Raw genomic sequence first — 25,728 nt, 5'->3', positions numbered from 1 at the left:
TTTTCTTCCTGACTCAGCCATCAAAACACTGGTTACCTCTCTTGTCCTTTCTTCTTTGGACTATTGTAATGGTCTTTTCCTTAATGCTCAATCCAGAGTAATTACTAAACTACAGACTATTCAAAACGCAGCTGCACGTCTGCTTTCGGGCAAAACAAAATATGAATCCATATCCAACAATATAAAGGACTTCCACTGGCTCACTGTGCGAAATAGAATCCACTTTAAGTCCCTCTGTATTGTGTTTAAAGCACTTAACAACCAAGGACCCCACTTTTTGAAACAACAGCTACAACAATACAAACCTAACAGAGTTCTACGATCAGCCACCCTCAATCAACTAGTCATTCCTTGCACTAAAACTGTCACCTGGGGCGACCGGCGCTTTTTGGTGGCCGCCCCAAGGCTTTGGAACGCGCTTCCCCCAAACATCAGGGACAGCTCCTCTCTTCTCCAATTCCGCAAACTTTTAAAAACCTGGCTGTTTGCTCAATGATCATCCCTTCCTCATGTTGACCGTTATAGATAAATTGGTTCCATTAGCGCCAAGACGCCCAAGGGTAAACGATGCGCTTTATAAATATTAAAAAATAAAATAAATAAATAAACGTACCTTAACTACTGAATTACCCTGGCTTATGACGCGTTTGCGAATCCTGTACCATGCTGGCCATTTCGTCTATAAATTACTCCTCCCCATGCCCAAGAAACCTCAGAACCTCAGAACCTAACTCGACGGGAATAGCGATAGATTGGGATGCAATACATAGTACTGCACTATCAAACAAGGTTTCCCCGATCCTCTGTCAAACAAAATACATGCTGCTGAACAGAGCATTCTGGACTCCTCAGAAATTGTTTAAATGCCACCTGAAAGATACGCCCAATTGCTGGAATTGCCAGACAGCACCTGGGGATCTAGCGCATATGCTTTTCGACTGTTCCCTACTACGAACATTTTGGGGGAAAGTCTTTGCTTATATCCACCAGATATTTGGAATTAAACCTGTACAGGAGTTTATGTATATCATACTGGGTCCAATAGATACACAATTGCCAGACATACATGACCGACAACTTTTAGATATCATGTTAACGCTGGCATGCAAGGTCATCCTTTGTAAGTGGAAGAATTTTGCTGAGGTCAACTTTAAAATCTGGCTAGAATGGCTCTCCTTCTTGAGAGGGGCTGACAACCCGGCGCTGCAGTCAGCTACAGGGAAACCCTCCAACAAAAAACTGTGGTCCTCACTGGATGCATCATCCTCCCACTTTGACCTTCCATGATGTAACCTTCTAACTGTTGATTATCCATGTATGCTTCATTGACTCTGTATGAATCTATATACTCCAATGATTGTATATTCCACTCTTGTTTGTACTGTGGCTAATGCTCCCACCGACTGCTTAACCTTGATGCATTGATACACTTGTCCTTATTTTTTCCTTCCTTTGGCTTTCTGTAGGCGTCATTTATTACCACGGCTGTATTAATCTATGTATTGGAAGACTTATTGTATTGTCTTTGCTTTCTGTTTTTCAATCTTCAATAAAAAAGATTTGAAATAAAAAAAAAAAACAATACCTTAAAGATGTACTTTGATATCACCTCTTATGTTATTGTTGTTGTGCTTCTCAAGCTCCCTACAACTACATGTATCCACAATTTGTGTTATGTATTTTGCTAACTTACCTAAAACCTTCAATAAAATATTTTGAACAAAAATTAAATAGAATTGCCTAACTGCCCTTGCATTCCTCGGGCCCCAGATAACTGACCTCATAGTTTTCTTGGATTATTTACATTTCTTATACCCAAACCCAAGGTCTTTTTGTTAATAATTAAAGTTATCTTTCTTGACCTGTGCAGGTACTTTTTTGAAATATATTCCTTTAGCTGTCATCAGACTTACCCATGCTTAAATGTATTTCTTTTTTGAAGTGGCAGCCAGCTGAGTACCGTTTGGAGGTGTACAATCAAGGGAGACTCTGTTGTCTAGATAACAACCACTCTCACTTCATCCTGGTAGACAATGGGACACAGGGGATGTACGGAGTCGAAATCCCCTTGAGAACCAAACTGGAACAATTCATTTGCAAGCAAACCATGAAGAAAGAAGGTAATTATGCCACTGTCAGAGTGAGTGCCTCATTTGTATATTTGTGGAGCTGGGTGAGGTTTACACAGCACAAAGCTAGCAACTGTCAAAGAAACCTAGGGCTTTATACTTTGTTTGAGTCTGAAAACGTATTTCTCAAGTATTGGGTCTTTCATAGATTTGCATGCTTGAATTATTCTCCTCATTGAAATGGGATCCCCATGGTAAAATTAAAAAGCAGTACAATGTTAAGCATAGCCTTGAAACGCTATAAAACCTTCAATTTATTAACATGTGCCTATCATGTCCACAACTCCATCCAATCAGGCTGTAGCACCCTCTAGAACACCCCCGCAGAGGCTTCCTTCTTTCAGATTTTTTAATGCACTTCATGTGAGGGGAGTCTCTCCTGAGCTCTGCACAGTTGAACTATATTTACTGCTTAACCCCTTTGACGCTGATGACGAGCTCAGCTCGTCATGAGGTACGCCTGTCGTACGCTGATGAAGAGCTGAGCTCGTCATGTAACGCGGGTTTTTAAAAAACGCAGCGCACAGCGGGAAAACCGCTAGCGCGCATGCGGTTAATACAGCAGCAGTACTATTAGTACAGTCTCTACTACTATGTCTTGGAGAAATCTGACTGCCTGAATGTCAGACTTAACTGAAAAGGGACCGTTCAGGCCATGTGGAATCTGTGGGAAGAACAAACAACACTCTGAAGACCAGCATAAAGACTGGATATACTGTTTCTACCCATCTCACAAGGTAAAGGATTGTAAAATATGCCCTACGTATTCCTCCAAAATCTTAGAAGACAGAGAAAGGAGAACAGCTAAAGCCAGGGACACAACAGTTTCTAAGGAAAATAGTGAGGATACTTCTACATCTACTAAACATGAGAGAGAGGTCAGAAGGTCAACTACCTCAAGAACCTTTAAAAAAGGCTTTGAAGAAGATCCATAATGGGTTTTAAAAGAGCAAATTCTGTCTGAAAAACTCTCTCATATGCAAAAAAAACACAAATTATCCTCAGAAAAATCTGAAATGTAAACATCTGCACGTATCACACCATCTACTCAAGTATTATTGAAATTTAAAATCCCTTCACCCAAAATACTCCCTAAGACAACGACATTGACTATGACATCAGTAACCACAGGCATTACCGTCAGTTCAGCAACGATTACAGCCACATTGTTGCCGACGACAGAGTCGACAGTGACTATGCAGTCATCAAGAAAACCGGTGAATATGGTGGTAAGTGTAACATAAACGCCGACAAAATAAACAGTACCGTCAACAATGAAACCTATGGTCTATGATATTGTCAATGACGTCATTGACGACAGTGTCGATGATAGAGAAAAGAGGGGTAGAAATGGAGAAACTCTTGATTTTGTTCATTCTAGTACATAAATCTCCAAGTAAGCTATCACCACCACTTTCTAGTCATCTTCTAGATGAGGATGGTGCTGACAATGATGGGCCTATGGTGTAGCACAAAATTCAGCAGAGCTACATGTCAAACACCAGCAAGATGATGAGGAACAGGAATATTACTCATCTCAACAAGAGGCATGAGGAGTACAATATATGGATAATCATCAATCTTATTCACAACATCAATACCCAAGAGAACATGTTATGTGTGCCAAAAGCACTAGTCACGGACCTAAGGCTAATGCTTACAGATTATTATAAAAGATTTCCTACTTACTTAGCAGCAACTTCACCTAGGCAACTTACAGCACCTGCCTCATTGCCGCAAGTGCAACCATCAACTCTGCAAATGCCTCATAATTTTCAATATTTATATTTGCAATATGTCAATACTTTTCAAAGGCACGCGTCACCATCTAAAGCTATTCTAGAAGATGATGGTATGTTTCCCTGCTGAAGAAGGAGAGGAAGGAGAAGTAAGGGAAGGGTAAGAGGTTGCTACTTAATGGGATGATTATGTAATTCCTGTTTCATCTCCACCAGTGCCTCAATTTGTTGTTTCTCCACCGAAGGATAGAGGAGGGTTTCATAACCTTTAGAAAGAGCAACCAAAATGTTTGAACTGCCATTGATCACATAGCAGTAAGACTGCTACTTATATGATTTAAAAATAAATTCTTGCAAAACAGAGCAATTTCAATTGTGGATTATTTATGGGAGGAAGTCACTAAGACAGTGAAGAATCTGGCAATAGTCGCAGCAGTCTTTGGCCCAAAAATAGAAAACTCAGAACGATTCCGCAATCTGTGTAATTGGACACCCAAAGGGTGATTCAGGGGTGACAGAGGCAGCTCAGGGTACTTCAAAGAATCCATTAGCACCAATATATGCACCTCCTGATAGAGAAAGCAGGCTATTTGATAATATTTGAAAACGATTTCCTCTATGTCAGCGCTCACAGTAAAAGCTGCTAATTTGTTAGAAATATTTGGTCGCTATGATGGGTGTGATCAGATATAGAACCATACATTGGCCACCTACAAGACTACATTAGATTAGAGGCAAAGAAAATTCTTTGAGAAGGAGAATTGCGTCCACCGGTTTCAGACAGCTAGCAGGAGAGAATGTTCTAGGAGGCAAAGGTGGCTGAAGGCTACGTCATTCAGATAAGAGGTGCAAAGTAAGATTTTAGATCTACCTTATGATGAAGCTCTTTTCAGAAGCATGTTGACAGTGTTTTGCAATCACTACAATCTGATTCTAATAAAGCGAAATCTTAGGGTACTCTACAATACAGAAGAATACCCTTTTAAGAAGAAAGAGTAAGAGAGCAGTTCTCTTATAGGGGAGGTTATGAGCTGTACAGGTTCCAAAATATGAAGCTACTCTACAACAATTTTGGACCCAACACCAGCAGAGACAACCTTCACCAGAAGCTTACACAAGGCAAACCCAGAATAGAAAACAAGGCCTATAGGGTAAAGACTCAGGAAGATGACAGTGACAAAATAAAGGTGCCAGTTACAGTTCAATCTTGTCCGTCATTTCTCGGAGATCAAATTTCAAATTACCTGTCAAAATGGAGCGCAATTACAACAGATCAGTGGGTTTTAGACCTAATTATCTATGGTATTACACTGGAATTCATTCAAAAAATGCCTCTGACTCCACCTCAAAATTCATCTCAAAAGCATTTCCATCTGTTGAAATTGGAAATGTAAGCATGTTTAAGACAAGAGCTATAGAGCGAGTCCCTTGCAACCAGAAAGAAAGGGTTTACACCCGTTTCTTCTTGATAAGAAAAACGATAATGGAAAGGAGGCTCCTTCTAGATCTATAATACCGAACCAAATATTTAAGAAAAGAGGCATTTCGCATGGTTACGTGCCCCCTTGGTTAGAGATTCAACCCTTCAGCTGGGCAAAGGTTTTCCTTAGACAGTGTACTATTTTTGTCTAGGACCAATGCCAGCTGAGTGTCATCAGCATATGATATGGTCTCGATGTTGAAAGACAAAATTAATCTGATTAGCGGGGCCATATATGCATTGAAATGAACTGGGCCGAGGAAGGAACCTTGTGGGACCCCGGAGAGCAGAGATTTTCCTTCTGACTGATATTGTCCAAGGGTAATGACTTGCCTTCGCTTTTGGGGGAAAGATCTTAACCAGGCCAGTGTAGGATGGGAAATGTCATAGGCTTCAAGATAGTCTAGGAGGATGTCATGTGAGACTGTGTCGAAAGCCGCTGATAGGTCAAAAAGGACCAACACAGCCTGTTTTTCCTGGCCCAGGGCAGCTTTTAGGGATTCAGCTGTAAAAAGAAGGGCAGATTCAGTCGAGTGTTACGATCTGAAACCTGATTGGTTTGGGTGTAGAATGTTAGCTCCTTCCAAGAGATGTGAATTGACCAGTTTTTGTGTGATCTTACTAAGGTAAGGGAGAGGGAAATGGGGTGAAGATTAGAGAGGGCGATTTCTTTTGCAGGGGTATAACTGCTGCAAGTTTCCTCTCATTAGGTACCTCCCCTGTGGACTGTGAAGTATTTATTATATTGTAGATGACTGGGTTGACCATATCTATCAGGGCATGTAAGATAAGGGGGGCAGGGATGATCAAAAGGAGACCCAGATTTGACAGCCAAGATAGTTTGACGTGTTTGATCTAGGCTGAGATTTTGAAATACTTGGAGGGAAAGTTGGTTGCTATCCGGCACAATCTTAGGGTGGGTAGGGGACAAAGGGGTGTAGAGGGGAAGTCTTTTTCAGCAGTTTGACTTTTTCCTCGAAGAAATCCACAACGCAGTCACAGTGAGCCTGTGAAGGGGGGATTTGCAGTTTGAAAAGTTCACAATATTAAGAATATTTTTTGGGTTGGAGTTAGCCTGTTCAAGCATATCAGTAAAGTACGATTTCTTGGCAATTTTTATGTTTAGATGGTAAATTTTAAGGGCGGCCTTGAAACTGCTATGTCTGAGTATAATTGAGTCGATATCTGCGTTCCAATAATCTGTAGTGGCTCTGCCTTTCCTTTAACTCTTTGGTATACCAAGGGGCTGAGGGCTTCTTTAACAAGCGGTGTTTCTCAGGACCAGCTGACACAAAGTGAATCTTCAACTTAGTTAGCCATGATGTGAAACATTTGTTTTATTCCGTTGGATCTCCTATTAGTGTAGGCTTATGTACAGAGGCTTCTGGATTGAGATCAGGGTGGGTGGCCCTATCCTTCCATCTAGGATTTGGCATCAGGCTGGAGTATGCGTGCTATTTGTGTCTTGTCGTGGGCTGATGTCTGATTTCCAAGTATACATGCTTGTGAACAGACCAGGTGAGACATACTGGCTCTTTAACCGTAAGGCTGAGAGGTTTGAACAGATGTCATCTAGAGTGTGACCTGCATCATGGGTAGGGGTCATTATGTGCTGCTTTAGGCCAAGCATTGCCATGGTTTCTAGGAATTGAATTGTCCTAGGGTCACTTCGGACATGGGGGTTCCTGCAGTGAATCATTAGACTGCCCTTGTTGAGATACTCCACCCAAAGATCTGAATTAGAGCTGGCTTACTACACAGGGGTTCCTAAAGGGTGAAATTGGCAAATCTAAGGGCGAGGCAACTCACAATGTCCCCTATGCTATCTAAAAAGTCATTAATGGGGCCTGGTGGGCAATAGACCAGGGCTCCTGAGAAGGCACAGAATTCTTCTAATTGAAAAGAAAAACCACTGCTCTCTGCCCCTATAAGTTCAGATATTTCAAACGCAGAGCATCTAAAAAAACTGCGGGAGATAATAGCCAGACCTCCACCTCACTGTTCAGATCTGTCCATCCTAAGAATAAGGTAGTCAGGAGGGAGGGCGCAAACAATGTTTGGATTACACCAGGGTTTTATCCAGGTTTATGTTATGAAAAGGCAGTCTACGTTGCCGTTAGTAATGAGGTCATTAATGTGTTGAGACTGTTTACCTAGCGATCGGGCATTGGTCAGCTCTCCTCGCAAATAGACAGATTTAGGATTGTCTCTTATCTGTGTGGTTTGAGTAGTTTTAAAAGTAATACTGCAGATTCTACAGCTGATGGGGCCACTCCATTTGTCCACATTGATGGAGTCTTTGCAGTTGTGGGTGTTATTGTTAAGTTTCAAAAGATATTCTCGTGTGAAGCGAGCCCTTTGCCTAATTTGGGCAGCATTTCTGGTGCTGGACGCGTTCTATACGTGGACAGGTGCAGACAGACTTGCCTTTGGCGTGCTCACTGCGTGTCTGTGCCATTCCTTGTTAAAATCCTGGAAGAGAGGTGCACAGGGAGCAGACTAGACTGTCTCCTTCCCAAAATGGCGACCACTGAATGGCCCGCCAGAAGTGAGGGGACCAAAACCTCAGTACTTCCCTCCACTCAAGATGTACAGGAAAGCTGCGGTGGACCGACAAAGATTGCGAGCATGTTGGTAGTTTTGCAGCGAATTCAATGTCGGCACAATAAATGACAAAAATGAATAACATATTTAAGTGGTCTACGTGTTTAAAAAAAAAGTTACACCTTGTCAGCAGTCTCAAGGAATCTGTTCAATAGTGAGATTTTCACCCAATAAAAATAACTAAGGTTAAAGTAAGATTTAAAACAATGCTCTGTTCTCTAGCAAGATATAACCAATGTTATTGATTTTAAAAGATAGCATACAACACAAACAAGTGTACACAGTCAGTTCATTAGGAGGAGCACCTGCAAACATTATACTCTATAGCACTGCACGTTAATATCATTTGAGAGAAGGGGATGAGCCAGGCACCCACTGCAATCCACAATGGCCAGAGCAAAGTGTTAGTCGTCTATCTCCCCCACCCATTTACCCCACACCTTGCGATACTTCTTAGGACAACCTATGGCCTCATATACAGATCGCTCCTGCGTGGTGTACCAGGCCACTCCCCTGTGCCACAGTGACAAGGCAGGGGCAGCCGGATCCAGCCAGCTCTTTTTGCCACCACTAGAGCCGTATTTAGGTAGAGCTTATCTGCGCAAGAGCCATCCAGTCCCTCTGTAATGCCTAGGAGTATGTTGGTGGGGTTAAAGGGCACCTCCCATCCCAGGACCTCATCGAGTTCATCCAACACTGATTCCCAAAAGTGTGTGATGGGTGAGCATAACCATACCATGTGGAAGAAGTTCGCTTGAGGATGTGAACAACGCGGTCATGATGCCTCTGGATGGAGACCTGCTCGGTGGAGGCAGAGCGTAGTGAGGTAGGCAACGTGTAAATAGTAGAGCTGTACCAAACGAAGGCGTGCTGAGACAGTAATTAACTTAGGGGCCATTAGGACATTGCGCCAGTCGGAGTCATCCAAGGAGTCAACCCAGCCCTCCCACCGGACCCTGAGCTGTGAGAGTGTGTTGGGGGTATGGTTGGTGAGAGAGTGGTAGATACAGGAGATCCCCCTTTCCCCAGGTGGCCAGTCAAAACTTGGGCCTCCGGCAGGGTATAGTCAGGCAAAGCTGTGCCCTCAGGGACGTGTGAGTGGATGGCGTGTCGCAGCTGTAGATAGCAATAGAACTGCGAGGGATGCAAGGAGAAAGTATGTTGTAGGTCCTGATAGGTGCAAATGTGTCCCCCCCCCTTCCAGACATCCCCAACTGTGAGATCCCAATTAAGTCCGATGCCCTGAAGCCAGATATTCCCGCCACTTCTTGGAGTTGGGCACCCTGCCAGAGCGGAGTGCATTGGGTCAGTTTCCCGGACAAATGAGTGTGGTGTAGGGAGGCCTGCCAGGCCAGGAGGATCCTACGCGTGATCTCTGGCAGCGCTCGAGGGATGGTGTTATCATATAGCATCCCCTGAATATTGGGTAGGCCAAGAGTATGAAGTTCCAGGAGATAGGCCGGATCCGACCATCACCCGTTGAACCAGGCATGTACGACGAGAAAACGGGTCACCAAATAATAAAGATATAGGTTTGTCATCCCGAGGCCGTCATCATAAGGTGGGATCCGACACTGTGTGAGAGCCAGACAGGGTTGTCAACCCCCCCCTTAGAAATTTGATAGCTAGGCTATCCATTTCTCTGAACCATGCACGGGAGAAGAAAAGGGGCATAATATGGAGCATATAGAGGAACCTGGGCAATATCATCATCATGAATAAAGCTATTTTACCCATAGGGTTCAGGGGGGGTGAGATCCGCCCTGATCTTCTTCACCACTGGGGTAACATTTAGCACCCAGGTTATGTCAGGGAGGAGGGTTACCCAGATCCCGAGATACTTAAAGGACTGCCGCCAGAGGGGTATCGTGGACTGCCAATCTAAGCACTCGCGGGAAAGATGAAGGGGGACCAGGATGGATTTGGCAGAGTTCACCTGGAGGCTTGCTCAAAAAGAGTCAGCGCTCGAAGCCATCGGGGTCCCGACCGCGCGGATTCAGCCAGGTACAGGAGAACGTCATCAGCATAGAGGGCAATTTTGACCTCGCCGAGTCCAGTCCATCACCACCCCTGAATGAGGTTGTCAGAGCGCACCAGGCATGCCAAGGGTTCCATTACGAGGGTGACGAAGAGGGGTGACAGGGGGCACCCCTACCTTGTGCCGCTGCTGATAGGGAAGGGTAGGCACAAGGCACCATTGACCAGCACTCGGCCGGCAATATAGGGGTTTCACAAGCTGTCGAAAGCGCTCTCCGAAACCCATTTCCGCCAAGACCGCCTCCAAATATCGCCAGTCCACCGAATCAAATGCTTTTTCAAAGTCTATAAGAAGGAGGGAGAGGTACGTTGTCAGGCACTGGCGATTCGCTAGGGCGAGGTGAAGACGCCGAAGGCAGTGACAGGTTCTCCAAGCGGGCATAAAGCAGGCACTGGTCAGGGTGCACCAACTTGGCCAAATGTGGCCGCCTGGGATTGGCCCGGATGGTAGCAAAGATCTTGAGCTCTATATTAATAAGAGAGATGGGCCGGTAATTAGCACAGTACTGTGAGGGCGGCTGAGTCTTAGCGATCACCACCATGGTGGCCATGTCAGTCTCAGAGGGAAATGAGCCCTTATCAACCACCTCATCATGCAGCTCCTACAGATGGGGCACCAGTGTGTCGCAGTAGCTTGCATAGAACTCTTGAGGAAAGCCCACCGGACCCGGTGTCTTGCCAGACGCCATGTGGTAGATCGCTTCATTGATCTCCTCAGGAGCAATCGGGAGGTACAGCACCTCAGTCTCAGTCTCACTAAGGAAGGGAAGGGAAAGTTGGTTGTGGTGGAGCAAGTTGGAGAGCAACCACCGCAGAGGCTGTGTGGCATAGAGGGCAGTATAGTAGGCAGCAAAGAACTGACCTTCCGCTGGTGGAGATCGCTGGATTCCACCGCTTGAGTCCTGCATCTCTAGGATAATACGATTGGCCAATGGATAGGCGGCCAGTGAATGGAGAAGCTTGCCATTTAACGCGTGCCAGGAGGACCTCCAAAGCAGCTTTGCAGCCTCCATTGAAGTCTGCCTGATCTCATCCTGCAAGAATGTCAGTCTCCTATCCAGGGCCTCGGTTCTCTCCCCGGGTGGGCACCTCTTGTTGAGAGTAGCCTTAGCCTCCAGGAGGGTGATCCGGGATTCCTGTTCGGTGCGGCTGAGTTTGAGTTGACGCTTGGTGAACCCACGAATGGTGGCTTTGCCCGCTTCCCACAAGGTAGCAGGGGAGGAAACAGATCCCTGAATAGCGGCGAAGAATTGCCAGAGCTCCCCACCCACCGATTCGCGGAAGCCTTTGTCGTGGAGAAACCAGGCGCTCAACCGCCACATCAGTCTCAAGGTGCTCGGCAGATCCTCAACTCGCAGTGCCACTGGGGAATGGTCAGAAATACCCAGAGGGAGTATGGTTATTTTGCGAATCCTGTGACAGTCAAGAGCCTGGAGAAAGATGTAATCCATCCGGGCGTGAGTGTGGTGGGATGCCGATGCCTGAGTGTATTGCCGGGTTGTGGGGTGCCAGAGTCTCCAGGCATCGCAGAGCCCAAACGTAGCCACCCAGACAGATAAGTGCTTGGCCTGGGAGGCCCTAGAGGTCGAGGGGTTTCCTGAATGTCGTGGGTAGGGTCCATAACCGCATTGAAGTCACCCCCTATAATAGTTATCCCCGGAGGCAGGGCAGCGACCAACCCCCCAAGGTGCTTGAGTGTAGGCCCCACCAAAGACGGCGAGAAGTAAATCGACAAGAGGTTGAGTGTGCCGTCTCCCACCTCACCTTCAGGACAACAAAGGAGTCCATGGAATCAATCACAGCCCTGTGGAGGACAAAGGGAAGGGAGCGGTGCACGAGAATTTGCCACTCCCCTCGAGCCCCGCGTTAATCCGGAGTGCCAAACCCCACTGTAACCATACCTCGCCATAAAGGGGCATTTATTGCCTATGAGAGGAGTTTCTTGAAGGAGCAGTATGTCTACTACCTGGCACTGAACATACTGCAGAACTGCAGTGCGCTTGACCCTGTCCAGGAGCCTGTTGACATTCCAGGACATCACATGGAGCGACTGTATTTTGTTACGTGCGGCAGTCATGGGGGTTATGAGAGCAGAAGGAGACGTCCTGCACAGGAAGCAGGCACTGGTGTGATGGTGGACAGAGAATAGCCAGGAAGCTGGTGGCGCAAGTGGTTGCTACGCAGTGAGGAACATGCAGCTGTGAAGAGGCTGTGGGCTCTACGGGGTGCGCAGCAGGAGTGTGATTGAGTTAGACTGTGTGCAGATGAAAAGGAACAAATAAAAACAAGGACAACGGTCCCGAATCCCCACCCCACCCCCTCCCCCACTCTATACTTCAGCAACAGAAGCATCTGTTGACCTGAACTGAGAAACCTGAAGGAAAAAACCAAACTAGAATGTTTGGAACTAGAACACGTGGAGGACCCCTCCTCTTAACAGGATGGTCTGTAGAAGTCACCATTGTAAACAAGAGAACAGTCAGTCAATTGCAACACAAACAGCTGCAGAACCTGGCAGTGCTGGGGAGTGCAACAGAGTCAGGGCATCCCTTCAGGGAGGACCGGGCTTCAGGAAAGGTCGGTGACTGCATGCACTAACAGGGATGGTCGAGGCAAAGCATTCCCGAGATCCCCACGGGGGGAAGAGCAGGATCATCGCGGCATCGAGAGGTCAACCGGGAGAGCTCCAGCAGCCACGTGGTGAGCGGGACTTGTTGGCGAAGCTGATCGGGCCCGTCATGAACCCCACCTCTTGTGTGAGCGGGTGCGTTGTGGTTGCGGGCCAGGGCGATTCGAGTGGGGGCCATTGCCCCTGCTTAGCTGAGAATTGTTACGGGCCAGGAGACAGAGGGGCTGCTCCTCCGTCGCCCAGGTCCAAGCCTCTTCAGGGGTGTCAAAGAAAATGGATTTGTCCTGGAAAACCACTCGCAGGTGAGCCAGGAAGAGTAGTCGGTTCGAGATGTGTAGGGCTCTTAGCTGATGCTTCACCTCACCGAATGAGCGCCGCTGGCTCTGAACCTCCCAGGCGTAATCTGGCCCTGGTACGTGAGACGTTGTTGTTTTCGTGGGCCGCTCACCTGGAAGACGCTACTGAAGACGCTGTTGAGTCATGCGGTGCGGCCCCATCACGCAGCACAAGTGAGGTTCAGGAAGGACCAGGTACGGCGGGTCACGCCGGCGGGATGTCCTGCACCGTCCGATCGACGGGCTAGCGCTACTGCAGCTCAAGGTGCAGAGTCAACTGCGGTCACAGAATGCCCCGCAATCCAGTCACACAGGGCACTCGGGCTGATCTCCGCCGCGCCTCCACGTCGCCCCCCCGTCCGATTGACGGCCGATTCACACTTGGGCTTCCGAGCGCCACAGGCCTGATCCAGTGTCTCAGGTCGCATTGCAGGCGCCATTCACGCCCTCAGCCTCCTGAATACAGGCCGCCGGATCACAGTGGCGTTGCCGCCCCTCAGGGTGCAGGGCAGGGCACGAGTCGAGGTACCTCGCGGGTGGACGGCATCCCCCCACTTATTTTCGAGGGTTTTCCAGGGAGGACACCGTCCACCCTGCTCAATCAAAACGCCGTCCACCATTTTCAATCAAAACCACGTCCACCCTTACAAAATAGGAGCGCGCGGGTGGATGGCTGAAATCGGAAGTTTCTCGGACTGCCGCAGGACACCACGCCGGTCACCACGCCCCTTCACCTACCAGGTTCGCGGTTGCCAGGGTACCCAATAGACGCCGAGATCTTCAACCAATGGATGGACGCCGTCCCCCCTGCGCAAAAGCGCTACACCAACTATTAAACACATACCTATTTTAACAGGTTTTTCCCTTTTTGTGACGTCACTTCCGGTCGTGACGTCACTTCCTGTCTGTGAGCATCCCCCCACTTCTAGGTTTTTGCCTTTCGTGACGTCACTTCCGGTCGTGACATCACTTCCTGTCTTTGAGCGTCCCCCCCACTTCTTTATTTAGGACTTGTGCCCTGAGTGCAGGGGTGGCATCTGCTCAAGAGTTTGCCACAAAATTCCACAGGGTGAGTTCATAAGCCTCTTCCAGGTCGCAGTGGAAGAGACCAGCAGGCAGCGCCAGGTCGGTCCCCGCACGAGCTCCAGATCACCGGAGGAGACCAGAGCCCCAGTCCGAGGTGGCCCCATTTTAGGAGGCCGCAAGGCGGGATCCCTTCTCAGGCTGCGGATGACCGTAATAATACCGCACTCCATTTACAGCCAGGCACAGGATCGGAATCCAGAACAAAGCAGCAGCAAAGTCCGGTTGCAGGTAAGAGGAGATGGTGGCTGATGAAGAGCGGATGACAGAGGGGACCGGAGCACTCCTAAAGTGCAACCGCCATCCTGACGCTCTTCTCAAGATATAAAAGAATGCTGTGTTCTGTAGCAGTACTTGCCTGCGACTATCAGAGGTGTCTGTGGAGCAACAAGTGCATCTGTCATATGCAGTGACTACCCTCAAAATTGTGATTTCTATTTTGAAGCAGCATTGATGTTTAATAGTTTTCTTAAACAATTACAATTTTATTCAGCCAAGTTAACGAATACTACAAGGACATGCACTGATTTTTGGGTAAAGTGGATAAAGGGAAGACTTGAACTCTACATTTGTGTGTGTTTTGTCTGCTCTGACAGTAGCTGTATTAACCACCAGGCCATGTCTAGAGCAATTATCTAAAGCACACAAAAGACCAAACGCAACTCAGCATTAACTTTATTTCTCTCTGCTGACCTTCTCTTAGTATCGGGCTGGAAGACACTTCTTCCTTACCTTTGCAGTCTATCATCCAATGGCTTTCTTGATGGACAATTGCTATTCCTGTGTCAGCCAGCAGAAGATATTTGAAGTCAAATGGAACAAAGTGTCCAGCTGTGCTATTTGTCAACAGCCAAAATGTGGAAGTCAGAAACACAAGTATTCTTTCCATAGATTTGTAATTATAAAAGTTATAGGCTGAAACATGACCCAGCACTTGTGAAGGTTCTTGTCGGCATTGCTGCAGGATGGAGCAGATGTTTCTCTTAGATGTCATTCCTTCTGGTCGAGGTTCATCTCAGCTATAAGCCACAATGCAGCAGGGGGATTCACTTGCTGATGACAGCAGACTACATGAATCTCCGCAGACAAGACAGTCAGGCCAATATTTATCATTTTTTCATGTAAAGCAAGACACCTTGCTGCACTGCTCTGCATGAAAGGGACAGAGCAGGAATGTGCCATATCTATTATGATACAGTGCATTCCTGCCCTCTCTCTGTGCTGGCTAGCAGATTGCTGCCTAACGCAAATGCAAGCACCCTTAGACTATCAAGAAGGGACAACTTCCTCCGCTAAAACAGTCCTTTGAGGCAGAGTACAGCTATCATCGAAAGAGGAAACGACTAGGAGAAATAAACATATTTACCCTTGTTATGCGTAGCATTGTGACACATTGCTAGGCCAACCACTAATGGTAAATCTGGCAATGCGGCACACTCCATGGGTGGATGCATGAGAACATGAAAAGCAGCGACTTACACTGTCTTGCAATACTCCACATGTATCAAGCCAGGCTGGTCTATGGAAGGTGGTTTTTCAAGGTTTTGACTCAAGGTGCAAGGGCCACGAAAAGTCATCATAAATATGGCCCTAAAGACTTATAATATTCTTGAAAATACACATTGTTTTTAGAATTATCAGGCATTCCAAAATCTCACCTTTAAGCTAACATATTCAATTTTTAAGGCAGCCTTCCAAAATACTATTTTTAATGCAGGTGCATGAATATTGCTAAATTTAAAAACAGTTAACAAATAGAATAAAACGATTTCATTTGATGGCCTCAAGGATACATTCATTCAGCCTGTACTTGCAGTGCTTTGACTCCTGTAAAAATATTACAACCACAGGCAATTGAAAAACAAGCATTTTCAATGCAATAGGTCTCACATCAGAGTTAGAGCTATTGGCTATGAACATTACATTGTCTTGTACCTATGAGTTTTAGCATGGAGCCTAATGTGTGCATGTAAGGTTGTGACAGAGTCAGTTACCTATAAAAAAAGTTTGCTTATAATCAACCAGTTAGGGTGAAGCAGCCAGTGTTAAAGGCAATATGTCACTGTTTTCGCAAGAATAGTTAGCCATGTGTTAGGTGTTAATGGTAGACTGGTGGATGAGAGGCCTGGTTGGGGGAGATAATCATACCTGTGCCTGCACTGTTAGAACCTTATACCTTGTGACTGTAGTGTAGTTCCTATTTTCCCAATAGGCTCTGCGCATTGGAAAAATATCTTCAATAGTATAGACGTAGGACAGAGGTTAACTAGGTCTTCTACTGACGATATTAGACTTAAAGTTATGCGTGCCAGCTAGCTCAGAGTTCACTAGAAACTTTCTCGAATAGGCAAGGAGGAGTTTAACCTCCCTGGATAGACAAGAAGGGATTTAGTTTCTGACAACCATAGAACATGACAACTTTGCTCTCCCTAATCAAGAGTATATCTCTAGAGTTGTGTGAAAACAAAAGACAACTATTTTACTCAGTCAATACGTGCATTCTTAGTTTCACCAGTTTGTAGAGAAAAGGAAGAGATGGGCGTGTTCAATAAAAAGGTGTTATTTATTGATCAGTCTCTTTTCTCATATAAGAGAAATGAATCGCTACAATTGCAATACTTATAGTTAAGTAAAGTGCATACAGTAAAAGCAGGATTATAAAATAATACTGTAAAAGCATTGATATGGTTTCTTAGCCATATGATACTTCAAATGGATAAAAGATATACATACATATATACATTGACTAATCGTACTCAACTGGTGCTTCTAACTACGCCTACCCGGGTGTACCTGACCTAAGCCTAATACGTGGATGGGAGTAAATAAGTAGCAGTTTATGTTAAGTTGCGTGGCCAAGAATCTGACTCAAGAATTCTCTGTAAGGGGTTAGCCAGTTCAGTACCTGGGATTTAGAAGGCTGGAGGGCTGGTATCTCTGTCTCAGGACTCGGTATCCCAGTTACCCGCGAGGGCAAGCCGGAAACGCCGGAGGCTGGATTTCTCGGCAGGAGAAAAGGCAGCGTCTCTCTCAGCGCGTCAAAAGGGAGGGGCAGCGTCCGTGGGCTTCCTGCATCAGCTGGGCTCTTCGGCAAGTAGCGCTGCTCCAAGCTCATCACCACCGTGTCTTTGCTTAGGGCAGCGTCGGTATATTTATACCTGAAAGGTGCCGAGTTTGACGTAAGGATGGACATAAGACGTCATTAAGGATGTCATAAGAACTGGTCGTTCTTACATTCTTTACAGGAGTTCTCGAACTAAATCAAAACAATAGCTGCGGGGGATTTCCCAGGTCTGCTGGAGGTTTGGTTTGTTTTGAGAACTCGTGTGCTTTCTAGGGGGGCTGGAGGAATAGTGCTTGCCTAATGTGATAGCATGCGCTATGACCTAATCTGAAAACGGGTTTCTGTGCCGTTGTATGGCTATTAGTGATTTATTAACCGGACAAGGGTCAGAAATAGGAGTATCGATACAGGTCCCTAGATAAACATACTACACCCACTCCACGATTTTATGTACATATTTACTAACCTAAGCAATAGTAAACATAACTAATAGTGCATGTGTATACCGAACCACCCAAAAATACATTATTTTTTTTTTTGCATTTGAAAAATGGTATTGCGAAATACACGAAAATGAGTATAGGTACTGTATGCAATCAAGCAGTATAATCATTCAAAAAATGATGCATATTTTAAATCAGCATGAATGATTTGTGAAAATTACACATGAAATGGCTCCTAATACAGAAGAAAAGTGCGAGACCACTTCATCACATATAAATACAATTACTTGTAAATAAGCTAGAGGTTGAGGTAACGTAATGTCTCTAGAGTTTCCTAAAAATAGAAGCTCTGTTCTCTAGGAATAGTTTTACTTTAAGCAGAAGATAAGTGCCAAAAAGGTAAATATTTTGGAGTTGGAGAAAAGTTTTCGTTTTCAGGGGAAGACGGAAAAAAGTTCTCAGTGGCTTTGTTTTTAAAGCTGAAGGCCAAATGCAGAGTTCAGGGAACGCTGTGTGCACGTTGCTTAAAGTCACTCTCTCTGTTCTGGTGAGAACATCATTTCAGACAGACTCTCGAAAAAACAGTCTACAGCTTCTGGTGAAAGTTCGACTAGGTTGGAAAATGTCGCTACCATGCAGTCATGCGCATGTTCGCTTTCAGTGATGGTTTGATCAGCATAGCTAACAGAAGGTCGTACCTGATCGATGCTGCTTTCATCTTGTACTTCACTACCCTTCAATCGTAGTGGTGAAGTCTCCACGAATGCCGTCATCAGGATAGGTAGCCGCTGGGGACAGCACAATGCATGAGCCTTTACTGGACCCAACAAAGTATCTGCATCCAATGGTACTTCTGATTGTAGTGTAAGACAGGTGTCCAACACGCATTCTTCGCCGCATAGCATGCACCTTAATACAGGCATAACACAATTCTGCCACATGGGTCTGAACGAAAGAAACCTGGTCATATTTAGATCTCTTAGCCGGGCTAGTCCAAGGACTTTAGTTATGCGGTCCCGGTAGTGGATAGCTAGGATCGTTTCTTCCATTGTTGCTGGAGTCTTGTCTGTGACATGGCTTGCCATAACGGAGCAAGAGTAGCAAAAATAAAATGCCTGCTACGAGTCCCAACAGGAGTGGAAGTCCGCCAAAGATGGAATGGACGAAATTTGGAAAAATACCCAGGACTGCTTTGAATGGGGATAACAGTCCCGAAAAAACTGTCTTAAATACACTTGCGATACCACTTGTACCCGAAATATTTAAGATTTCGTTTAGCATTTCTGCGAAGTGTAGGGGCAATTTGTTGATAACAATGCATGTATCTCACCCGTTGTCCTTGCAACTTGGAGATCATACGTTTCCTTTGATGACGTCAAATGGGTTGGCGTCTGTAGGAGCACAGTCTTCATTCTGCTTAAAGTATCAATTCGAATAGAAGAGATTTTCAAACTGGGCCATAACCTTCCCTCCCTGTCTGGAGCATCATTCGGGAACAATACCCTTTCACAGCAAATGACCATGGAAGTCACGCTTACCAGATAGGGTTTTCCTGGCAGCAAGCCACAACATCTGTGATCTACAATTAGAATGTAACTCCCGTTAGAAAGTCTTTTAAAGAATGGTTCTATTTGTGTTGCAGGTGTGCCGAGCTGGTGACATGAAAGATTATTTGAAGTCCCTTCACAGGCCCCATGCAAACTTTTACCGTGACACAGAAGTATACCACTTAGTGATTTTTCACAATTATTACCACTAAGAAATACACTCTGTCCTTTATTACTGACACATGTGTGTGTATAGGGTAAGTTCCATGTTGACTTAATGTATCCTTTACCCAACCTTTCATACTGGCCTGCCTGTATATATTTTTGGCAGTATCGAAACTGGAAAGTCGTTATCGGAATAGTTATTATCCCATGTATTATCCATTCAATGACAGGTCGTTCTGACATTGTCAATGGTAATCTCTCAAGTTTTTCAATGCTCAGAATTGTATAATCAGCACCCTTTTGTGCCAAGCTGATTTGTGTATCAGTAAGGTTAAAGATACTGAATAGTGACGTTGTGTTGATTAAACGCCAAGGCACATAGCCTGAACGCAGATTTTGTAACGTCCAGCCAAGCTGTACAATAGAACGCAATTGTGACTGACCGTGTTGCAACATCAGTAAGTCTTGCTCTATTATATCGATTGCAGAAGATACAATACTGTCCAGTGAATATATTCTGGAAGACAGAGTCATTACCCATTGTCCACAATAGAAAGTGATTTTTCCAAATTAACACGGTCAATTTCCCATATTTTCTCTGCTGTCTCAATTTGAGTTTCTTTCCAAGCTTCGTTGTAAGCTGCATATATAGAGAGGCCGCTATGAAACGTTTTTGCGCTGTTTGCGTGGTCCCATAATGAAATCATGCAAGTCAGCACCTTCTTTAAGTAAAGTTAAGTGTTGCTTAATTTCAACCAGTGTGGATGTTTGTAGCCATTCGAGGCAGAGTTTCCCTACACTGTAAGTAGTTACAATCCCTGGATGTTGTCTCTGGGAGTATCTAGGGTCTGGCCTGGTCAATGTGAACCCCTGTATTTTGTTCAGGAATCTGTCTTGACAGTTATTTGTGTCTGTGGGCCAGATCAACCATTTTTTCCACTCAGGATGTGTTCTGTTTTGGTTTAAAATATGGGATACGTCTATCTCAACATCTGTAGTGCTATTACTGTCAGGTGTTGGCTTTGGAATAGACGGTTTGTTTAAGTCTTTAATTTTGGCTAAGCCAAGACAAGTTGTCTGTTGAATTGTATCATTCAAAAATATAATTTGTTCTGGGATCATGCAGGCTCTAAATAATGATTCTATACCTTGCACTTGCCAATCTCTTGTACCCCAGATTGTCTTTGTTTCAATATTTTTGTTCCAGAAATCAAAACCGAATGTTTTCATTTTTTCAAAAAATTATTCTGAATATATCAATTTTGTGTTTGTAAGCATGGTTTTCATACCTGTCCTATTTAACAATTTGAAATAAAATGTTTCTGCATTGCTTGTGTTGAACCCTGAAAAATAAGAACATTTTTCATAAAATGTTTTTGAACTGCCTTTTGGTGGAGTTGCACAATGTTCCCATTGGTTATAATTCAAAACATTTCTAGGTTGAGCAGATTTATGCAGATAATGGTTACCATAGTGGTTAAAACAATACATCTGGTCATAATTAGATGAACCTTGTAAATAATCATGTTCTGTAAATTTAGCTGATATCACTAGATCTGACATCATATCATTAATACTTTCAAAGTCCCAATCATCAGCGAATGTGCTTGGTTTTACAAAGTCACTCAATGAAATCTTGAATTGATGAGGATACTTCAGGAGCTCAACCGGACCATAGATTTCGTAATCAGTTTTGTCCCATGCTACCCCACCGGGTATAGGATTGGCTGTGAAGTTTACTGAAGAAAGTTCTCTTTTCTCGATGTGTGAAGACTTGTGTGGTTTCAGGACCAAGTTGATATTCTGACTTGCTGTGTCCATTGTAGCATATTTTCCCTCAATGAAATGTCCCAAGCATAGTACCATGATGAGCCAAAGTATGAGGACAAATACACCTAGTGCCACCCAAAGTTCAATCCATGGAGAAATCAGATAGGTTTCTTTTAGTTGATGAAAAAGTTCCTTGCTTTGTCTTTAAAAGTTCTTGTTGTTGGCTGTTCCTCAGGTTCACTCGGATCCTCAGAAAAATCATCGAAGTTGATGAAGTAGCCTGATGCTGTTCTGTCAATTGTTTCAATTGCTTCTGGATTCCTTTTTGCTTTAGGAATTTGCTTTGTTTCATTTGCATAGTCAATGGTTACATCACTGTAGAATGGTGTTTCTTGATGTAAAATTTTTATTTGGGTTTCAAGAGGTTTAAGTTCCATGGCTTTGTTGCATAGTCCTTGTTGATTCACTGTAGGTTTATCAGATGTGATTAGTCTCTCAGTTTGAACCTCTGTAGTTGTAGCAAACTTTGGTGTTCTACTACTTCCAGGTCGATGGATACAACTCGGTTCTCCTTTTTACCAGCAAGGGGCGGTAATACTACTGATCTTGTCCCGTTTACAGACAAGACAGGAACTGCTTTTCTGTAAGAAGGCCCAAATTCCTTCTTCACCACGATCTTCTCTCTGACCAGATCCCCGATTTTTGGAATCCAGACAGGCCTTGCTGGGACAGGTGGTTTCTCTTCAGTGGTTGTTGGCTGCTGTTTCAACTTTATGTTGCTCAGGTCTTTTCTTGTTTCATTTAAGTCCTGTAAAATAGCCAAACGATCTTTGATATCAAAGCATTTTTTTTAACCACTGAAGTTTGACTATCGAGGTCCTGGATTAACATTCTAGTCCCAAACAATAGTTCGTACGGACTGAGACCTCTCAGAGAATTTCTTGGCAGATTATTAAGACTACGTTGGACACTTATTAAATGTTTGACCCACCCAGCCCCCGAACCTAATACCTTTGCCGTTATAGATTGCTCTATGCCTTGGTTTTTTCTTTACACCATCCCGTTTCCCTCAGGAAGGAAGTGAGAAGAGTCCCGCAATGCAATGCTCATGCTGGCCATGCCCCCCCTATAAGCTCGAGAGCTAAAGGAAGACATTGATCAGAACGTAGCATGCTCCTAGCGTATATGCCATTATAGACTCGCAAATCTTTTTATAACCGTTCAGACGTCAGCCGAGTGCTGGGGTCTATTTCTATAAATGAAAATAGTCTCTACATATTAATATGACGCATTATTCACACTGGGTTTTTTCTTTTATTGTTTGATCCAATCTGGAGCGAAACGCCATGGTAATATACCGTCTCGGTCGCCACTGCGATCTCTGTTGCAGTCTGGGCAGTTTTTTACAAATATGTGATGTTCCAGGCTCATTCTTGGCCACCAGTATATTGATTGTAATTCTTCCAGAGAATTCTTAAGCTTAAGGTGTCTAAGACCCTCACCCATATGTGCGTCTGCTATTAACAAGCCTCTCCTGTTCGTGTTTGGAATTACTCTATCCCCCACTCCAGGGATTACAGCAAATGGAACGGAGTTTGCATCAATTATGTATGTATAATTGAGTGGATAGTTGATGGGTAGCGCTGAGCAGTCGCCTTTTGATGACGTTTTTACCGCCAGCATTGTTTCCCCGTCAATGTATTTTTCTGAACGCTTTTTTGTAGCTACGGAAGCCGATTTAGTTGTTTCCGCTGTGGCTGACTCAGCCAATGAATTCCCTGCAACGTGAACACCATCACGCTGATGACTCAGTGAGTGTATCACGTGAGTCTTTGGTAGTTCTTTCTGCAAAAGAACTACTTGTTCCCAAAGTGATTTTTGTTTGATTGTGGCACCTGTGTCATCTTTGTAACCGTTTTGAATCCATTTCTGTAAATCGTTATTGTATGATTTGACGCAGTAATACGAATCGCACACTATTAGTGTCGGGAATTCGCGATCGGCATTATCTAGCGCAATTTTTAACGCTAATATTTCAGTTTGTTGTTCTGAATTATTTTCTACTGAGTGTGTTTTTGTAAACAGAGGTCTCAATTTACCTCCGCGCCACACGTCTTTTACAATCTCGCATGTGGCGTTGTATGCTTGCTCTCCCCAAACTGAGGGTTGAGCATGTCCGTCTGTATATATTACACAGGCGTACTGTCGTATGGGCAGAATGTCGATTGGCAGAGGATATTCTCTTTCGTATTCTAGATTTTTTTATTTTTTCATGTTTGGTCCGAAGTAGTATTTTACTTTGTCTGTAGCAAGGGAATTTTCCCATTGTATCCATTTTGGATTTAATGCCTTTGGTAGGTAAATTACATGGACTTGTTAATGCCTCAAAAGCTGATTCTGCTGTTATAACAGTAATCCTTCTGCCTTGGGCCTGGGCTCTTTCCTTTGCTATAGTTGTTTGGACCGCATGTACAATGTTTTCCTTAATGCTGAATGTTTTTTCAGATTCTGTGTACAAGTGTGATTTGTATGCTATTGGTACCGTTTCTCCCTCATTAGAGGTTAGGTATGTGAATCCGCATCTTCCTGGGATGACCCGAATTACAAGGTTGCGTGTGTTATCGCGTGTTTGTAGTTTTGTTTTAACTAACATGTCTGTTTGTAAAGATCACAAAATTTCTGTGTGTTTTTGAGTTCAATTAATTCTTTTAAAATCTGGTTTTATTAGGTCATAGAGAGGTTTAACCCTCTCTGCATAATTTATAATGTAAGTTCTTCCGCAATTCAGGAAACCTAGAATTGATTGTTAGTTTTTCAGCGTTCTTGGTGCTTGGATTACAGCACATTTCTCTAGGAAATTGTCAGCCAGGCTCTTGCCTTCACTTGATAATTCATATCCTAAAAACAGGACAGTTAGATGGGCAATTCTTGACTTTTTGAAGTTGAATTTGTAACCCTCTGTTGCGAACCCGAGTATTATGGTGTTCACTCTTTTCAAGTGAGTATCCAAGTCATCATCTGTTAGATAGATGTCATCGACATAAGATAATGCCTCATCATCATATATTTGTAGTAACTCTGTTACTCTCGCTGAGAATAATCCTGGGCTGTTCTTGAACCCCTGTGGCAAACGACAGAAATTTTTCTGCGAGCCGTTTATTGAGAACGCGGTCAAATATCTGCTTTCTGGTGCTATATTTTGACAAAAGAATCCATTAGAGATGTCTAATGTTGTTTTATATTTTTTGCGCACTATGCTATTCATTAGTGCTGCACTGTGTGAGTTTTGTACTGCAAAGGTCTTGCAACATGAGTTTAAGTGGCTGTAGTCCAAAACAAGACGATATGAATCATCTGGCTTGGAGACAGGAAACAAAGGATGGTTCATTTGTGAGGTGCAAGTTTCAATCACCCCCTGGTATTCAAGTTGATCTAAGATCTCCTTGACCTGTTTTTTAGCTTCTTGCTTAATTGGATACTGTCTCTGTGCAGTTGGTTGTGATTTTAATTGGATTTTGTGAGGAGGAGAGTCCTCATCCCATCCCACATGATTTTTATATAATGCAGGAGCCTGGGCTACTGCCCACTTTCTTGCAAGTGTATATTTTTTATGAATTGGAATATGATTTGAGGAGGCAGGCATAATTATTTCTTCGCCATGAGGGCACTCCCTGACAAACTCTGGTGGCCAATCTTTTTCAGCTAGAAGGATGTCATAGCCCTTGGAGAGATTATCCCAAAATAGACCCCTTATTTTCCTAGTCTTATCTCCCTCTATACGCAATGTTATTTAATATATTTTATGAGGTTTGCTAACTCTGGTATCTGCAGTTTCCACCTGAATGTATTCATTTGTGTCCACTGTCTCCAGATAATTCATCAGGATCTTGCGAGCTATGCTCACTTCTGCTGCGCTGTCTAGCATTGTCTGAGCCCATTCTCCATTTTTCAGCTGTGTCCTCAGTATCTTCGGCATGTTTGATTACTTTAATACTGCCTACCTTCTTCTTTGGAAATTGTAACTTTTTACTTTGATGAGCAGGTTCTTTGTCTTTGGACTTGACTTGCTCTTCCCTGTGTTCTGACCGTCCTCTTCTTTCCGATTTCTGCGAGGAAGTCTGAAAAGATCGAGAGGGACGTGTATCAATATCTTGATATCTATCAGGTTTCTTCAAATTATCCCTATTTCTAAGGTTGTATCTTTTCTCAGAGGGCTCCCTTTGGAGAGACTTGTGTCCTTAGTCTGGAGATCTTTCTCTCCGCCGAGGAGACCTTCCTCTGGACTGGAATCTTTTTTCTTTGGGAGTGGATTGTTTGTTTCCATCCCAGCTCTTTTTTGGAGTGTTTAGATTATTTTTAATAAATACCTTTTCAGGATTTTCAATTAGTTGGGGTTTCACTGGTTTCCCACCCAAACTATCTCTTCCTAGTTCTTCATAGGATTTTTCTATGATTCTGGCAAGTTCAAATGGTTGGTCTGCTATATCTGTCTCTTTCAACCTTTGGGAGGAAAGTTATATCCTCAGTTGCATATTGAACCAATTCTCTGTATGCCTGTGTTAATTCTTTTATTTTAACTAAGAGTTCTTTGCTTGACATTCTATTAATGTCAGCTTGTGATGTGTAGCTGGCTAGGACCGGCCATGTTTCTCCTGGTCTACCTAGTGGACCGAGCCTGGTGATGTGATCATTATGTTTTAGGG

The 25,728-nt window shown here is 44.2% G+C and overlaps 1 protein-coding gene across 4 annotated transcripts in view; it reads left to right on the top strand.

Moving 5' to 3' along the window:
• LOC144773622 (transient receptor potential cation channel subfamily M member 2-like) overlaps window positions 1-25,728 on the top strand; it is a 1,628,848-nt gene that overhangs the window by 219,093 nt on the left and 1,384,027 nt on the right. For all 4 annotated transcript variants that reach the window (XM_078658771.1, XM_078658770.1, XM_078658769.1 and 1 more), the window contains exon 7: window positions 1,943-2,120. In XM_078658771.1, the coding sequence (XP_078514897.1) occupies window positions 1,943-2,120 (178 nt within the window). The remainder of the gene's footprint in view (window positions 1-1,942; window positions 2,121-25,728) is intronic.

Source organism: Lissotriton helveticus, chromosome 8, assembly GCF_964261635.1.
Source record: "Lissotriton helveticus chromosome 8, aLisHel1.1, whole genome shotgun sequence".
Lineage (NCBI taxonomy): Eukaryota > Metazoa > Chordata > Amphibia > Caudata > Salamandridae > Lissotriton > Lissotriton helveticus.
The sequence above is the reverse complement of the archived record's forward strand: the minus strand, read 5'-3'. Positions and strand labels throughout refer to the sequence as shown.